The 17,673-nt window shown below is 44.7% G+C and overlaps 1 protein-coding gene across 2 annotated transcripts in view; it reads left to right on the top strand.

Annotated features, from left to right (window-relative positions):
• Nucleotides 1–10,923, top strand: part of lingo2b (leucine rich repeat and Ig domain containing 2b) — a 32,473-nt gene extending 21,550 nt beyond the window's left edge. The window contains exons 1-2 of one of the 2 annotated variants that reach the window (XM_068718081.1): nt 6,596–7,172; nt 8,898–10,923. In XM_068718081.1, the coding sequence (XP_068574182.1) occupies nt 8,941–10,809 (1,869 nt within the window). In that variant the 5' untranslated portion in view covers nt 6,596–7,172; nt 8,898–8,940 and the 3' untranslated portion in view covers nt 10,810–10,923. Of the gene's footprint in view, nt 1–6,595; nt 7,173–8,897 lie in introns of those variants that run through there. The other variant, XM_068718080.1, reaches the window with a different exon arrangement.
• Nucleotides 10,924–17,673: the final 6,750 nt, after the last annotated feature.

Raw genomic sequence — 17,673 nt, 5'->3', positions numbered from 1 at the left:
CCCCTGCCCCAGCTGCAGCGAGCCTCGGAATGGCGGAACTTGGAACTGAACGATAAAGCACTTTTCAAAAATGCATTACACTGAACTTGTTTGCCGAAGATAACTTTATTAGAATGGTTGCAGGGATTGTAAAAAAAAAACCAGCTGTAATATGCTAAGACTTATTTTGGTGAATGGGGAAGAGGCCTGTGAATCCGTGTTGGTACACATATACCATGAAAAATGGATGAGCTCTACCTTCCGAGACTAAAATTAGACAGGAACCTAATATGCTGAGTGTCCTTCAAGTAACACTGTGATTTATAAGCAACAACAAGAGGCTCAGGGTGAGAGAAAAAAAAAGTCTACCGTTCCACAAAAAACGAGACAGGTAGAGAAACGTAATGCCAGTCGACACAGCGTGCAAAACCAGATTATCCCTTTAGGAGGAAACCTAAGCAGCCATTGAAATAAAGCAATGGCGTCTTTGCAAGCAATCACATCGCACAATATGATTACTGCGTGACTGTCCTTCAGTGACTACGCTGCTGCAGAATATAAAGGATAAACGTACAATGTAGTATGAATATTGATATACAATTTCCTGTACTGTCAGCCTCAGATTTGAGCGCGTGCATGTTGGTGTTTTGTTGGGGAATACATTTCAAGAGGAAACCTTTGGCAGGCGGCTAATAGATGAGCAGCTTAAATAGTTCATTAATTAAAGGAGAAGGACCTTAATAGGCTTCTTTTTTTTTTTTTTTTTGGTCCTTTGGCTTCTGGAAGAAGCATCTGTAGAGAACACCAGTAATTAATTGCTGACTAGCATTTAAAAGTGCAGTCTTAATGGCTTATTCATTTATCAATTAAAGCTTTTTTATTTATTACTGTAAATGAGTGACTCAAAAACTACCCTGAAATGTATTTGGTGTCCAGCTTTAAGAGAGAGCAGCTCGTCTTCACGAATATCGACTGAACTTTTCCAGACCATGAAGATAACACATTGGAATTCTCACTTTAGGTGGTGCTAAGAGATAATTGCGAGTTAATTCATACACTCGCCGCATGCTTTCTGCTCTCCCAAAGGCCGCATCAGCGATGGATTTAAAACACATTTCACTGTTGAAGACTTCGCGAATGTCCGGCGTGAGCGTAAAATGCCAAGACATTAATCTTAATTGATTTTTTGTGGACCACCTGGGCGATTTGCGTCATTACCATGGATTTTTGCAGTCGTGATTGCATCTACCTGAAAGTCCGATAATCGCTCTCCTTTTAGCTCAGCTTTGATCTCCACCAGGTCCTGAGGGAAATACCCGTCTCCTTGGCTGTGGAACACTTCAGTGTGTTCACCAGCTTGTTGCTAACGTCTTACGTTCGGTGCGGAGCGAGAGCCTGATGGTAATTCAAGTGACACCTGTACTTTTACACACAGTTGTTTGGCTTGTTGTTAATCTGACAGCATTGGATTCAGACCATGTTGAAATGTCATAAGTCCTGAGCTGGCGAGGTTGCCGTGGCAGCCATCATGTTTTCGAACGTGTTAGACTTATATGTCAAACTTATTTTAAAGCCCAACCGCAATGTTTTTCCTAAACCTAACTAAGAGGTTTTGTTGCCTCAACATAACAGCTAAAGTGTGTTATAATGAAATGTATAAATGTAAAATGTTTGTGCTATTTATACACCTTCCTCCTGAGATTGGGTTGATGTAACAGGAAGCATGTCTGAAAGGGGCTTAGCTTTGAATTTAAAAGTGAGACTGTTTGTGCTCTTTCTTTCACCTCTGGGGGCTGTAGTTTAGCAGCACTACCCCCCCCCCCCCCTTCCTGTCTGTCAGTATGAGCAAACACCGACTAAGTATTAACTGGACTTTTCTAAATCCAGAGACTGCAGGGTAAAGAAACCTCCCTTGTGAGCCTGCGGCACAGCAGACGTACAACAAGCCACACGGCGGGAGACAAGATGCGCGGTTGACGGCTCAACAAGGCAACGGCTTCGGAGGAAACGCGGCCAGCAGTGCGGAAAGGAGCCGCTTAATTGGCAGAGTTTGAATGCACAAAGCACTAATTAGCCGCGAGGAGCACGGTTCAGCATCCGATTCCCAACAGCGTTCCGAAAACCGCGCTGACATTTTGCACTCTGCAGGGTGGTCAGTGGGTGTGCAGACTCCCCAGAATAGAAAATGCACAAGGCTTGTTAGCATTTGTTGTGAATGCATAGCGAATTATCATTAATCTGAGCTCTGGCGATGTTAAAAGTATTGGGGATTGTTTTTTTGCACAATCCACATTTGTGTCAAAGCTTCAAAGTCTGCTCCTCTGCATCCTCTGTGTAATAACACGGACGAAAGAGCAATCAGCGGCGAGTTCCTGAGTCCCGACAACTTGATGAATAGAACGCGCATCCCTCATGTTGTCTTTCTTAATTCAGTGTATCACAACAAGCTCCCCCTCTGAATCAGAGTCAAATTGCATGTAAAACACAGTTAGCGGGACGTAAACACAATTTGCACGTTTGTTTGTGCGTCCACGCGCAGAAGCTTTAAAAAAAGAAAGGAACGATCGGTTTAGCGACGCGTCGCTTCAGGTCAATCATGCGGAGTATGTCGTGTTATGTGCTCACACTGCGGCAATAATCGCCTACATGTGAACTCTCTCATGTGAAATAATTCCATTATTCATGCCCGCTATTATATCTGGAAATGAGCAAAGCATGCCCGTGTTTTATATTTCAAGGGGAAAACAGCAGGATGAATGCATACTGTGCACGGTTTACGACTCCAATGATCCAAAGTGACAAATGAAAAATTTAAAAATAAATATATGCTTCTTTTTTTCTTCTTTTTTTTAGGAATAAAAGTGTGCATTAGACTTCTTTGCAGAGGTTGTATTGGGTAAGATTAATGTTGAGGAAAACAACAATGGCTTCTTTCCGAGGAGTTGGGCGCTAAAATAAGTGAATTCAAAGCCTCATGTTTGTGAGGCGGTGCGAAGAGGAGGAGAGAGGATTTATAGTGGAGATTATTATGCACAGTCACTGCTAAAGCCACCCATGCCTATGATGCTGTCTGCCTAACCACACACACACACACATATTGGGGTAACTGTGCTAATAGCATTAGCTTAAAGTCGCAGCACTGCGGACGACACATCTCACAAAGATGCGACACAAAGCATCGATTCCATGGACAACCTGAGGGCGGGCGCACATCCTGTCAATACGGGTCATTATTAATTCATAAATCATTTTGAAGCGATCGATGCTGGAATTTGGAGTAGTTTTAAAAACTAATTGGCACAGTCCAATTAAGTTCTTCTCAGTGCATCTTCGTCTTCCTGTAAGAAGACGTAGATCTGGAAAGTGGTGCGTTAATGAACGGGGCTGTAATGGTGCTCGTCGCGTCGGATTAAAATCAACATGAGCGTTGCTTTGAATGTTAGCGTAGATCTCCAAGAAGAGCAGGAATCGCTTTCTCGAGCTTTACTCGGTTAAATTCACATTAGAAATCCCAGTCAACTCAAGCAAACAAGGGTTTTATGTAATCTCGTAAGCGTGGCTTTCCTCGTTTCTTCATGTATTTCTGCTTTATCTCTCTTTATTCTTCCCTCTTCTCTCTCGCTCTCTCTCTCTCTCTCTCTCTCGCTCTCACAGTGACTCATGCATCACCCTACAGCTGCTTTTTCGGCTGTCAGATTTTCTACAGTTTCACTGACTCTAATCCAATTCAGAAGCAAATCCCAAAACGCCCAACCCTGTAGGCTGCCCTTCTCAATGACCCCCCTCTCCATTACCATTTACCCAGAATTCCATGGGATCTTTTGTGTTTTCCCGTCTTGCCCGCGACACGGTTGGCTCCAAGTGTTTCCAAAAGATATGGCATGGGCTCCAAGGGAGTCAAGAAATCGCCACGACAGTACTGTATGTGTGCCACCTAGGTCAGCCTGGATCAGCCTATTATAGGCATAGCTGTATGTAGGCCACTTGGAGTGGTGAGTCACATCCCAATTTTGTGCTATAGATAACTTCCAAGTCTGTAAAATTATATTTTAACTTCCTTTATTAATTGTAATTGTGTTATCACCTTATAAAGTCAAGTTAGCAAACAGCTTATCTACTCATCCAGCAGACGTGGAGCAACACTGGAGAATATTGGACATAAAGTCCAATATTCACTCTTTATCTAGCTCTGATTTGGTCTCTAATGGGGGAAATATCATCACTACGTTCTCCGCTATAGTTTGAGGACTGCCTATTGTTCGGAAGGCCTCTCATTCAAACACCCCAATAGTCCAAAGAATGTCCCATTAGACCCAAAGCCCGATTATTATTCCAAAAACAACCGCCATCAAGAATCGTCTTAATAAGGCAAGGAACGCTTTCAAAGTACTAAATAACATATGGAGGATACAGCAGTACACCATCAAGACTAAACTCAAACTGTATCAGAGCTGTGTTTTATCCACGCTATTGTTTGGTTCTGAATGCTGGAGAATGACACAAGAAGACCTCAACAGACTATCAACCTTCCACACCAAGAGTTTAAGACGAATACTGCACATTTTCTGGCCAAACACCATTTCAAATAAAGAACTATATGACAAATGCCAACAAGAATGCATGGAGACCATCCTAATAAGAAGACGATGGAGATGGATAGGACACGTGTTGAGAAAAGACCCTGCTGATATTACAAGAACAGCCTTACATTGGACACCAGAAGGGAAAAGAAAAAAGAGGCCGACCAAGAAACACATGGAGAAGAACTGTGGAGAAAGAGATGCAGAGCCGAAACCTCATGGCGCACCATCCAGAGACTCGCCCAGGACAGACGGGAGTAGAAGACTTTTGTTGCTGCCCTACATGCCAGGAGGCATAAAGGGCAATGAAGGACCGCCCATTCTTATGAAGCTACACACTCTCCCTGCAACAAACGGCTAGTTATCATGCAGAATTATGTTATTGGACCGTCCCAATTTTTGTTTCTGCCCGGCTAAGGCATGATGCACCATTCTGCTCTTATTACTTGTTGCTTTTGTTGGTTGGGTTGGTCTAGCTTTAGGCATTAGGAGTGAGATTGGTTCGGTTTAAGGTAAGAATATCAGGGTAAGCCAACCAGAGACAGAGAGGGGCGGGAGGTGCCTCTGTTCGTTACATGAAAAGTGTATATTTTAGGAGCAATGGGCCTTCAGAAACCATGTCCGTTTGTTTTCGGGATAACAATGGGTTTATCAAAAATGAAAACAGTCTTTGGACGTAAGAACCTAAGCAATGAGATGAGAGATAAAAATGCTCCTTAGCACTGAGGGGAACTGCAGAGTTATATGATAATTACCACTATGAGCACGACGTGACACATTTTCTTCAATGCTAGTATAAAAACTATCGGTGCGGCTCTAAAAGGTCAGTGTAATTATCTGCTAATGTGCCACTAGATGTGATGCTGTGGTTTAATGACGGCAAAGCAATGAGATCACAAAGCACAACTTTGTAATCCTTCGAAATGTTACTTTTAATTGTTCCGTGTAGTGTTTCTTCAATGCGTGACCACGTTTCCAATGTGCCCGGCAGCTTTCTGTTCTTTCTCCTTACTCCGTGTTGGAAGACATTTTTATTCCCATCTGGCTTTCACTCCTTCCACCAACTGTCATTGTCGGAAAAGCCTGAAAAAAAGCTTAATTTCTACAGTATTTAGCTGTAAAAATAGAGGCCTCGTTAAAACAACCTACTAAATCTCCAACAGTTGCCACAAAACACAAAAGAAAATATCAGCTGCAGAAGCTACCATTTCTTTCAGCACTTGTTTCTTTTAATCTTAGCCGTGTTTGAAAGATATTTAATTTGATTTGCTTTGAAACCACATTCTGCCACATAGACTTGTAGGATCACATACTATTATGTCGTATTAAATTCTGTCAACCTGTAGCTACTGTCCATTCCGTCACTCTGTGGTGGGAGAAGCATGTCTTAAAGGCAAAACAACTGAAAACAAAAAGCTGTTGTATGCCAGATATGGATTACGGACATGAAACAGACTGCTGGTCTTCAGCAGGATCAAAGCTTTCAAGGTAATGCACTTGAACAAGTGCTGAAATAGCATTTGTGTCTTAAGTCTTTATTTTATCAGTTTCTGCACTGTGAAACCTTGAGATGAACTGTAAATAAGTCTGTTTTTGAGTATTACGTTTTTTGAATGCATAAAAATCGTGCTAAATACATTTACAGTTATTCGAGTAATTCCTGTTTTTCCAGTGGCCTATCATGGATCCTGAACTGTCTTTCTTCTGAGGTTTAACTTCATAAATAGGACACAACAATAGTCATTTTTATCATGATTTTTCTTTCCGATATGAGCTTAAATAACTTACAAGGCCGTAGTGTTTTTCAGCACTGCGTGCTGCATGACACGCAGCTCTCCGACAAGATCACCAGAGCAGTTCCCCACCGCAGCAGCAGACAACTGGACTGTAATTATTAAACAGAGAGGCAGAGAGGAACAGGGGCTGACGGGCAAAGGCAGACAGATAAATACACAAAGACAGAAGTGGGCTTGTGGACGGATAATAAGGTAGACAGACAGAGATAGTTACCAGAGCACCAGATGGATGGGCAACAAGACAGGTCGACAAATAGCAAGGCGGCCAGAATGACAGATTGGAAACACCTTAAACTGGGCTCTGCTAGAGCAATGAAACTGAACTTACAGGGATGTATTCAATTTGTATGTTCTCTCAACGCAAGGACCAAAGGAATTTAAATGTTTTTTAAAACGTCGCCCGCCTATATCTATTTCTTCCTCTTTTTTATTTTCGTTAATGTGATTGGCAGACAACATAGAGCGGATGGGAGTAAGGGTTTGTAGTTGCTGTGGCAACGGCCTGCTCTTTGTTAAAGGCTACATTCCTGGCATCTGATGTTTCTGCGCTGCGATCGATAGAAAACCCAGCCTGCAGGAGGGACTGATGAACGGACTCGGGCTTTTGCCAGACCAGACAGGACCGGCAAGAGATAGAGAGAGAGAGAGAGAGAGAGAGAGAGAGAGAGAGCGAAAGAGAGAGCGAGAGAGAGAGAGAGAGAGAGAGGAGTAAGGTGGAAGATGTGCAAACAGGAGGACGGAGAGATAAAACAGCGATAGGTAGAAAGAGGGGAGATATGGAGATGCGAGCGGTGCAGCTGTTGAGCCGAGTGGAGGGGTGAGTGCTGTGGGGAAGAGGAGGGTGTGTGTGTGTGTGTGTGTGTGTGTGTGTGTGTGTGTGCTCTCCGACTCCTTCTGCCTCATCTCGGCTATTTTCTGAATGTCACTCACTTCACTATCAAAGTGTGTGTCTGTCTGTGCACTCATCATCTACTTGCCTTTTTGCTGGGGAGATCTGCGAGCAGTCTGAGCGCCTTTTCTCTTTTTTTCTTTTTAAAGACACCCTTTCATATTTCTAGCATGTTTTCTTTCGCCTTTGCGACGTGCGCTCCAAATTTTTCCAAGCGCTCACAGATGTGCCTGACGTTTTGCACACCTAATTGGCAAAGATGGCCATGAGCGGAATGCGGATACGACCGGTAATGAGGCAATTATGGTCAGCCTCACTGTCTACACAGCCATCTGCCAATTCAACAACCTGTGGCTGCTGGAAGGTGTTTTTTTTTTCTTCTGTCAAGGGCTGTGTCTTTCCAAGCCGTGAGGAGGCATGGCTCTCGGAGAACATAGTGTTTAACAGTTGAACTGTGCATCCTTCCCCTCGTTACCCTGCCGTTATCCTGTAGAAGCCCGGGGCCACGTTTCACAGAGGAAATGAACAAAATGTAAAAGAAATGACAGAAGAAAAAAAAAAAGAAAATAAATGCACAAATCAAAGCCACTTCAAACTTCGCAGATTTTATTTTGTGAATTGGTTTTCAGATGTAACGTGCAGTTATCCTGCTTTGCAAAGCAGAAAGTGCTGCCGTACCAATATGCTTCCACGAGCTGAGGCTGTGTGTGCTACAGAGACGAGCGACTGCAGTGGTGTTACCCTGCCTCGCTGTTTAGACTGAGGTTTAGCCTGCGAGTGATGCGCACACATTTGAACGTCATGCGGCTCTATCGCGATATACCACTTTACTGATTGCTTTGGGGAAAAAAAAGGGCCGGGTCATTTCAGGAATAACTAACGCAGCAGAAATACAACAAAATACAGAAGACAAAGAAGCAGCCAGTCAACGAAATCTGAGCAATGGAGCGATGACGCAAATGTAAACTGTTGTGGGGATTATGATAATGTCTGCAGCTGTTATCTTGTGCCCATTGCTTGCTTCTTTCTTTTTTTAATTGATCATTTTTAAGCGATAAATATAGAAACGTAAAATGAAACAATGAGCCTGTAACTCTGTGGATTCACTTGTAGGAGCCAACATAAGCTTCCCATCTCATTTCCTGTTCAGTTTGTCTTTTAGTTTGAACTCCACCCCACCCCCTCAGACACACACACACACACACACACACACACATGTACACACCATTATCGTTGTTGCGAGCTCCACAGTCGCACATATGCAGCAAACACCGAACCCACATGGGCATTTAGCCTCGCTGCACTCTAACGAGGGGTCTTTTCTCGCCATCGGCCCGAAACATTTTCCATCCTCACGAAACAGCCACCAGTTAGCCTGCAACCTTTTGTGCTAACACAGTTGATGAACGTTCACATTTTTCCGCAGCTGATATTTCTCTTGCTGTGCCCTGCTGCGAGTTTAATTCCATTTTATCCACCTTGCCAGGAAAAGAGACAGTTCATTAAGGGAGAAAAGGCTTGGCAGTTTAAAGAGACATAAAGTGTAAAAGGTTGAAAATGTAAAAAGGCGGCGAGAGTAGGTGAAGACAGACTGAGCCGAGCCGAGTGTGGAGTATTCTAACACATTTTTTGTTCGTGTACTGTGTCTTGCAGGGCTTGTTCGTGATGGTGCTCTGTATGGACAAGAAGCTGTGCCATGACAGAGGGCAACGTGGGTAAAAGAGACATGCGACACCCAGCCCTGAACCACTGCCACCTCTTCCTGGGCGGGGCCTTGCTGCTTCTCCTGGCCAGCCCGACCCTGAGCTGCCCCGCCCGCTGCGAGTGCTCCGCTCAAAGCAAGTCGGTCAGCTGCCACCGCAAGCGCCTGCCCAGCATCCCTGAAGGCATCCCCATTGAGACGCGCGTCCTGGACCTCAGCAAGAACAAGCTACGTATCATCACGCCGGACAACTTCTCCTCATTCCAGCAGCTGGAGGACCTGGACCTCAGCGACAACCTCATCAGCGTGGTGGAGCCCGGCTCATTCCGCTCTCAGCTCTCTCTCCGCTCGCTCAACTTTCGCAGCAACTTGCTTCAGCTGGTTCCCGCCGGCGTGCTGTCGGGCCTGACCAACCTCACCCGCCTCGACCTCGGCCACAACCGACTGGTGGTTCTCCTGGATCATGCCTTCCAAGATCTGCGCAGGTTGACGTCCCTTGAGGTGGGCGACAACGAACTGGTTTTCATCTCTCAGCGGGCCTTCACGGGATTACTTGGACTCCAAAGTCTGACCCTGGAACGTTCCAATCTGACCGTGGTTCCTACCGATGCTCTGGCACACCTGCATAGCCTGGTCGAACTGCGCATGCGCTACTTGAGCATTAGTTTTCTAAAGCCTTTCTCCTTCAAGAGGTTATCGCGTCTCCGCCGACTAGAGATCGATTACTGGCCCTGGCTGGACACACTGCCTCCCCTCTCACTGCACGGCCTCAACCTCACAACGTTGTTCATAACCAACACCAACCTGTCTGCCTTCCCCGGCGCGGCACTGCGCAACCTGCCCTACCTCACACATCTCAACTTGTCCTACTGCCGCATCCAGCACATCCATCAGGGAGAGCTGGGCCAACTCCCACATCTGCTGGAGCTCCACCTACAAGGGTCTCACCTGATTTCTATTGAGCCCTTTGCATTCGTGGGCCTCAAATCTTTGCAGCTACTGGATGTGTCACAGAACCGCCTGGACTCTTTGGAGAGTGGAGTGTTTGCCTCGCCAGACATCCTCCAGAGGCTCTGTCTGGGTGGAAACCCATTAGTGTGCGACTGCAGATTGCTTTGGCTGCTCAATAGCCATAAGCCCCCCTCTCTGCAGATTCTGGATGTGCAGCCAGAGTGCAGCGCCCCGGAGCACCTCCTGGGGAAACCGCTCCGTGACCTCAAGGAGCCTCTGGTCTCCAGATACATGACCTGCACCAAACCCCGGATCGGACCCAACACGACCCAGCTGCTGATGGCTGATGAGGGTCAGCCGGCCCGCCTGAGCTGCACGGCGGAGGGAGCGCCTCGGCCCTCAGTGGTGTGGATTACACCTCACAGACGCTCCATCACAACCAAAAGCAGCGGCAGGGTGGAAGTCCAGCCAGATGGTACCCTGGAGATCAAGGAAGCGGAGCTGCATGACAGCGGTGTGTACTTGTGCATTGCCAGCAACCCTGCTGGCAACGCCAGCCTGTCGGCCTCTTTAGCTGTGAAGAGCATGGGCATTGGGGACAGATCTCACTTTAGCAACAGGAGCTCAAACTATCTGACAGACTCTAACAGCACATGGGGTAATGGGACAGTACTGTACAACATGACAGTCCCCATAGACATCAAGACTATCATTATATCTACAGCAATGGGCTGCCTGTCCTTCCTAGGTGTGGTCATCTTCTGCTTCCTGCTTCTGTTCGCCTGGAGCCGAGGGAAAGGACGCCATAAGAGCAACTTTGATATTGAGTATGTCCCTCGCAAGTCCAACGGGGCGGCATCAGACGTGACAGAAACAAGTGGCCCGCGACGGGTCAACATGAAAATGATTTGAAAAAGGATGCAGGCTTACGCAAACGATAGCGAAGTCTACAACAAAGTGCACATATCAGCTGAAAAAAAAAAAGAAAAAAAAAAAAAAGTTTTTTTCTATGACTCAGTGGATTTGTGACAAACGAAAGTGACGTACAATTTATAGTGGGTGTCGATATGGCGGTGATCTAGTGATAAAGTGGGCATGTGAATATAAAAGTGATCTATGAAACCGTGGACGTGTTTATATGAAATAATGTTCTCATACAGTACATTGAATATACTACTATAACCAACATATCAATATGGGAGTGATATAGTGCTGCACTAGGCATGTCTTTCAGTGGTGATGTGATGAGTAATGATGTTGTCGACCCGCCGTGACATCAGGGTGCAGGAGGGAGCCGTTGGGAGTGACGGGACATCTTCGCGTGGCAGCAGAGCCCTCATCGCTGCGACATGTCAGGACTAAATCGTTGAAAACCCATCTTAGCTGCAGAATGGAAGGGTGTGTGCGTTGTGTTCATGTGTGCGCGCGTGCGTGTCTGTGCGAGTGCATCGGTGTGCGCATGTTGCATCTGTGCGTTTCTTTGTGCATGTGCACGCATTGCCTTTTCTCGTTGGACGGAACAATTAAAGCGAACGATGGGGTCAAAAGCATTTTTTTTTTCCAGGCCTTTGTTCGCGTTCGGTCGGTGCAACAACGGTATCGTCACTGTTGACTAAAACAGAGGATTATCTGTGTTTGTATGCAAAAATCACGATGATTATATTGAAGAGAAATACCTTTTCAAAAAGGTCAAATGACTCCAACATTAAATGGGGATTTTCAAGGAAACGTTAAACTACCACACAGTAGTTCCTATGTCAAAATGTCTGAGCTTTCTTTTTACCGTAGAGCTCCCTCGCACTTTCCCGGGAGATAGCAGTAGTCAGAGCCGTTATTACTCTGGAAAAGCTTCCAGCCACAGAAATGGCATGTTGAACCCATTTTATAACATAATAAATCATGGGCAGATTTTCCTGCCGAACAAATCCCTCGATATGATATAAAAGAGTCGGTGACCAGACAGAATGGCAAAGATTTACTGGCCGGTGCCCTCTTTGGGACAAGACAAAGTTGAGCTTCACAGATTTATGGGATGTATTTCCCCCCTGTCACATTTTTCTTTCATCGCACCACTTCAAGCTAGCGCGTCCAGATTCTTCCCTCGGGTGCCAAAGGGGTTCTGGGTATTTAATAGATGGCAATTTGAAAGTTGTAGTTGAAATCTTGTATTGTTTAGTTTTTTTGTTGAAAAATGTTTTAAATGTTTAAGAAAAAAAAGAAGAAAAAAAACAGTAAAACCAATTAAGGGCAATTGTTTGTAATGCAGGGAGGTGGGTGTTAACTTGTGTGATCCTGTTGTGATAAAATGTTCAAGGTTGTATAATTGTTTTCATATGACAAATTTCTGGGTATATTTTCAAAAGGAAATAAATCTTAATCATACCCCGATAATTGGACTTGCAGTAGTTTAAATTTTGTTTCCTGACTTTACATTGATGTTAACATATTTTATTTTCACTCCTGTCCTATTAATCCTTTTCTCTAAATTATGATATTTAAAATTCGTCCTATAACCCATGATGTTTCTCTGTCACTGAGTATTGTATTGATCTACAGTCATGCCTTTTTCATATTCCATATATCATGTCATATAGTAAACCTTCTGTTGTAACAACTCAACATTTATGTCATTTTTACTTGTGATATTATACTATGGTCAGTATAATATTACCGTATCCTTCGTGTATTTTGCAGGATATCGTGACGGCTCAGTCTGTGCTGCCTGGACAGACCTTGTTCTACCAGCTGGCTGTTACACGTGTTTAAAACACGAGTCAAGCTCGAACAATGTATTCGTTTAGGCTCTTCTCACACAACGTACGTAGCTGTACCTAAGAAAAGTGATGCGCTCCAATTCGTATATATATTCAACAAAACCACTGTTCATATTCCGCGTGTATCCAGAAGTCGCAATGTTGTTACGTAACTTCCGTACTTCCGTAACGCCACTTTTAGTTTAATCCAAACCACCATCTTTTCCTAAACCTAAACCAGGTAGGTTCCTGCAATGATGCAAGTTTACTTTAAGAAGACTGTTGCGGGAGATATCCACACCAGGACCCTTCAAGGCCAAAATACTGCTCTTATTTGGCTCTTGGGATAGCAAAGTCATTTGTTTGGTCGATTGGTCCGCCACTTTAGTTTGCACAGATCGCCAATAAATTTGCTACAAAACATTCATAGTCCCCAGAGTATAAATACTAAGGACTTTAGTGAACCCCTGACTTTTCCTCTAGCACCACCATGAGTTTGAAATCTTTTTGCTTTTAATTAAATGTCTCCGACTTCCTGCCCGTAAACCCAAAGCTCTCCTGCTTGTTGTCCTCTCAGTTCAGTACTGTCTCGTGGTTTGGGCTTCTTTGGCGTATCTTTTCACACAGCAACAGAGTCATGGCAGTGCTGACGAATTCTAGATCGTGTATTCATATTCAAGCTGCTCGAGGTTGCGCGCCCTGATCCGACTGTGCATCACACTTCCATGTGGTCCAGATGGGAATTGGAAAACTGTGACGGCGTGCATGTTGTTGTTTTTTTTCTTCTGCTGTTCCCACTGATCAGAGGGACATCAAAACTGGGACACATCAGAATTGGGACACTTTGAGCTGCGGTTATCCGTATGCAGGCGGAATAGCCTGCGAGCAAGCAAAACATACACACACATTACATGACCCGACACTTAGTCGAGGTGGCACCACACTTGACTTACCTATGGTCCTATAAGTATATTCTAACCCAGGCAAAGTACCACACTGATGAAGAGCTCTCAGCAGCTCCCTCCTCCACCCTCCTCACCTGGCAATCAGATAAAAGCAAATGCTAATTTGGCATCCCGCTCAAACAGAAAGCGTCTTTTTCAGACAGCACTTCCTACTATCATGCTAACGGTAAAAAGAAGATCTGTCTTTTGTGTGTGAAAAGCTCACAGGGAATATTCAGGCCGCCGCTGTGCAATCACGAAAACAAGATCAAAGTCCCTCCGATGGGCTTTTATTGTTGCTGTTTGCAGGTTCCCTTTCACCGAGAGAGTGCTGTATACAATGGGGAAGAAATGTAACGCAAGTGCCACCGTCTCCTTTCCTCACATCACATCTCTTTTTGATGGAGGATTTCCGAATCAGTTCTTTAATGATTCGAGCTCGCGCAAGCGGTTAGCAGAGCGTGGTTTATATTAGAATGTTAAAGATCCCCTTACTCAGGCAGGCGAAGAAACAACATGCTATTAACTTCGTTTTACGCCTGCGATGAAAACCGGAACCATCATCTATTGCAGTAAACATACCATGCCAGGACTCTCTGAGTGCATTAAAACACTTGAAGAGTGTTTGGTGTTCAGGCTCTGGGCCATGCACCCTTAAATGAATAATTTCAGACATCATAAAGGATCTTCATAAAAAATCTGTCACAACCTTGCAGCCTCATCAAAGCCCATGAATCAAAGTGAACCAGACTCTGCGGGGCTGGCTGCTGCATCAGCGTGAGTTTAGCTTGGTTGTTAGAGGATCTTCGTCACAGTAGAGATCCAAGTTTTTTGGGGGGTGGTTGTAAGTTTATCCTGTCTCATGAGATCATCTTTCATCCGGGGCCAACTTAATCGCTGTAAACAGATGTGTGCATATATACGAATGTAAAATATGAAGGCGAAGGAACAACATTCTGGTATTGAAAAAACAAGACTTTCAACCAGGTGGCCTGTATTTGAGACTTTGTCTACGCTACATTGTTTACATTTCACTTAGCTCATGCACTTATTTTGAGCCCAACCATGATGTTTTTCCTAAACCTAACAAAGTTCTTTTTTTTTGTTATAACTCACAACGTGTTAACCATTCGGGATGAGAAGGTGTGGGATATCCGCTGGCTGCAACGAATCCCCTGAAATATTGAGCGTTGTCCCGAGAGGCTAAACCGTCACACCGATATAGTTCATGGATGCCGAGACTGGAGCCAACTTTCTACCTCCCAAAAACTGAGCTGATAGACATGATGACATTCTCCAACTGAAAAAAAAGGTCCTGAAAACACTTTTTTTTGTCAATCAACTTCTCTCTCTCTCTGAGTAATGGTATGTCACATTCTAATTCAGAGTTATTTAATTTACCACCTGCCTTGATTCAACGTATCGCCATCTACATCCTTATTGCATCCTTATACCAAAGCTGGATGAGTTATAGAACTTTTTCCACACTGCCCCTGCTGCATTTGTGTTACCAATCATTTCTCTGTCTGGTTGCTCCAGACATCTGTGCGGTTTTGATCCGTGCTTCACAGCAACCCAAATCCATAAAAAAGTATTGGAGTTTGGTGCAGTGGCTCTTCCCGCTGCCCTGAGGCTTGCTGATGATGGACAGACGATAATGAAAGGTCAGCCGCTAATCGAGCTGGCCTGCAGGTTCGTGGCACGCTGGACCCCAGAAGGCTCTCAGTAGGGAGTTGTAAAAGTGTAATGTTATGGCTAGTTGGTTTTGATGGTGCTGGTGTTGTACTGTTTTAATAAAAGCTGCTGCTCAGTAGCCCTAATTCTCCTCAAACCGTCCATCAACACAGGAGTACAGCCATCTTTTCATTTACAGTACATTACTGCAGATACAGTGAGTAAAAACTACATGAGATCCACTTATTGACCCAACACGTGCGACTAAGAAATCAAAAGGTCGAAAAACCAAGTGAAACTTGCTTCACTGATAATATATGCCATATTTCTTAGGCAAAAAAGGCCCATCTTCAGTCCAGAAGTAATCATAGACGTAATGGTGTAAAAACAGATGGAGCTCCAGATTCATAATTGTGTTTACAGCTCCAAAAATTGCAGCTTGGGCATCTTTCGCAGTGTTGGAAATTTGCTCATCTGAAGCAATCCACAGATACTGTGTCTCTGCAGCAATGAATAACAGAAGGATGCAAGTATCCGATGATCTTACGAAGAAGATGAAAACATTAACGAGGCTTTTATGCGACTTTTGACGGAATAAATAACACAGTATTCCTCTTAGAAATGGAAACTCACATTTAGAGGCAATATAACAGACACTGGCTCAATTTATTACACTCCCAGTAACTGTGGCTTTTTTACAGCGCTATCCCGCAGTCGGATCTTCAAATGTAGTGCCAATTTGAACCGTGCTTCCAGAAAATATGCAGAGGAAATTGAAAATGCGAAATTTGTTTACATCTACTAGTGTTTGCTTTGCAAAATATAGAAGCTGGCCAGGAGGAAAAAAAAAACAGCTGGTGGCAGTAATTCCGCAGTCAGGTGCCATAAAACCATCGCAAAAGAGGCTGCAGGGACCGGACGTAATCAAAAAACGCGTTAAGTCAAGCCTCAGATGGTGGAAGACCATCATGAGCGATATTACAAGCATAAAGAGAAATATTTATTGCCAAATAAGTCACATGCTTCATGTATGTCATAATGTTTTCGATCAGTCTGTCTCCATTGCATGTTACCACATTGTTCAACTTTTCCAAAAACGATATTTTGACTATTTTTTTTAATTTCTTTTTAATGGAGCACATTGAAATTGCACGTAAAAAAAAACAGGCGGATGTAAACACACTTTTCTGACATGAGTGCAGCTATTGTGGCATGGTGATGATGTTGGAGAGCATGTTGATTTCACCCTCGTTTCTCAGCGAATGGCGAAAGCGCGCTCACCAAGCAGCTCCCCCATTTAACCCTGCTCCGGTCGAAGTCGAGCGCCACTCGCCTCGTCTCCGCCGAAACTGCCCCATTAAAACGCAGCTCGTGGCAAGTGTCAGGGAGAGGTGCGGTGTGACAGATGAGAGCAATAACAGGAAAGAAGCACATCACAGTGCGTGAGTCCCCCCCCCACACACACACCTCCCCCCTGGGGTGTGGATTTAACTGATGTGTCGCCCCAAAACCTCAGTGGGGTAAAAAAGGTTCAGCCTGACGTCATTTAACAGCCCCACACACACACACACACACACACACACACACACATAGAGTTGTATGAGGGAGCTTATGAAGGAGCCCTACCTGCAGAGTGTCACATGTGTATAAGGAATTACAGCTGGGGGCCTGGAGGCATGCAGAGTGATTTGTGCTGAGGCCGCGGAGAGCTGCAGTCATATTAGAGCCGTCCTCTGGGCTTCTCTCGCCACATCGTGTGAACACCGACCCTGCAGGCAGCGAAGTGTTCAAGCTGCCTCACCGCGCTCAGCAGCGCTGCGACTGTAAAGCCCCAGAGCCACGGCTTCATTTTTGAAGGCTACAGGACGGAGAGAAACATGTCATTTACATATCAGCGCATGTTAATTCTTTTCTTTCTTTTTTTTTTAATTGTTGCGCCGCAGCGGGCCAACAAGTGAGATGAACGATTATAAAATGATTAATTTGCGAGTTACGACTCCCTGCCCCGTCTCCTCCCGCGGATACTAAATCACAGAGGAAGGAAAGCAAAGCTAGGTGCTGATTAATTCAAACATTAACTCTCCTTACAACAAGCCTCCCAGTCAGCTTTAAATAGGCCCATTGTTCAACTGAAATTCACTCTCACACGACACAGCCGACTTTTTCGCGCCAGCGTTCTTGTCAGTGAGTCACTAATTAATTTGGTGCATTCTGAGGGGGGGCTGGCCAACGGCAGCTATCGCGTGCGTTTTTACCGAGTTGGTTCGAACGCGGAGATGCGACCCACGCGCAGCCTGCTTTGGACTTTACACAGGAACACCTGCGACAAATGTGTTAACAGCTTTTGTTATTGATCAGCATAAAAAAAAACACAGTTAAAACTCATTCAGAAGTGCTGCAAACAC

Source organism: Cebidichthys violaceus, unplaced genomic scaffold (genome assembly GCF_023349555.1).
Source record: "Cebidichthys violaceus isolate CVI_PGR_0920_01 unplaced genomic scaffold, fCebVio1.0.p SCAF_22, whole genome shotgun sequence".
Taxonomy (NCBI): domain Eukaryota; kingdom Metazoa; phylum Chordata; class Actinopteri; order Perciformes; family Stichaeidae; genus Cebidichthys; species Cebidichthys violaceus.
The sequence above is the reverse complement of the archived record's forward strand: the minus strand, read 5'-3'. Positions and strand labels throughout refer to the sequence as shown.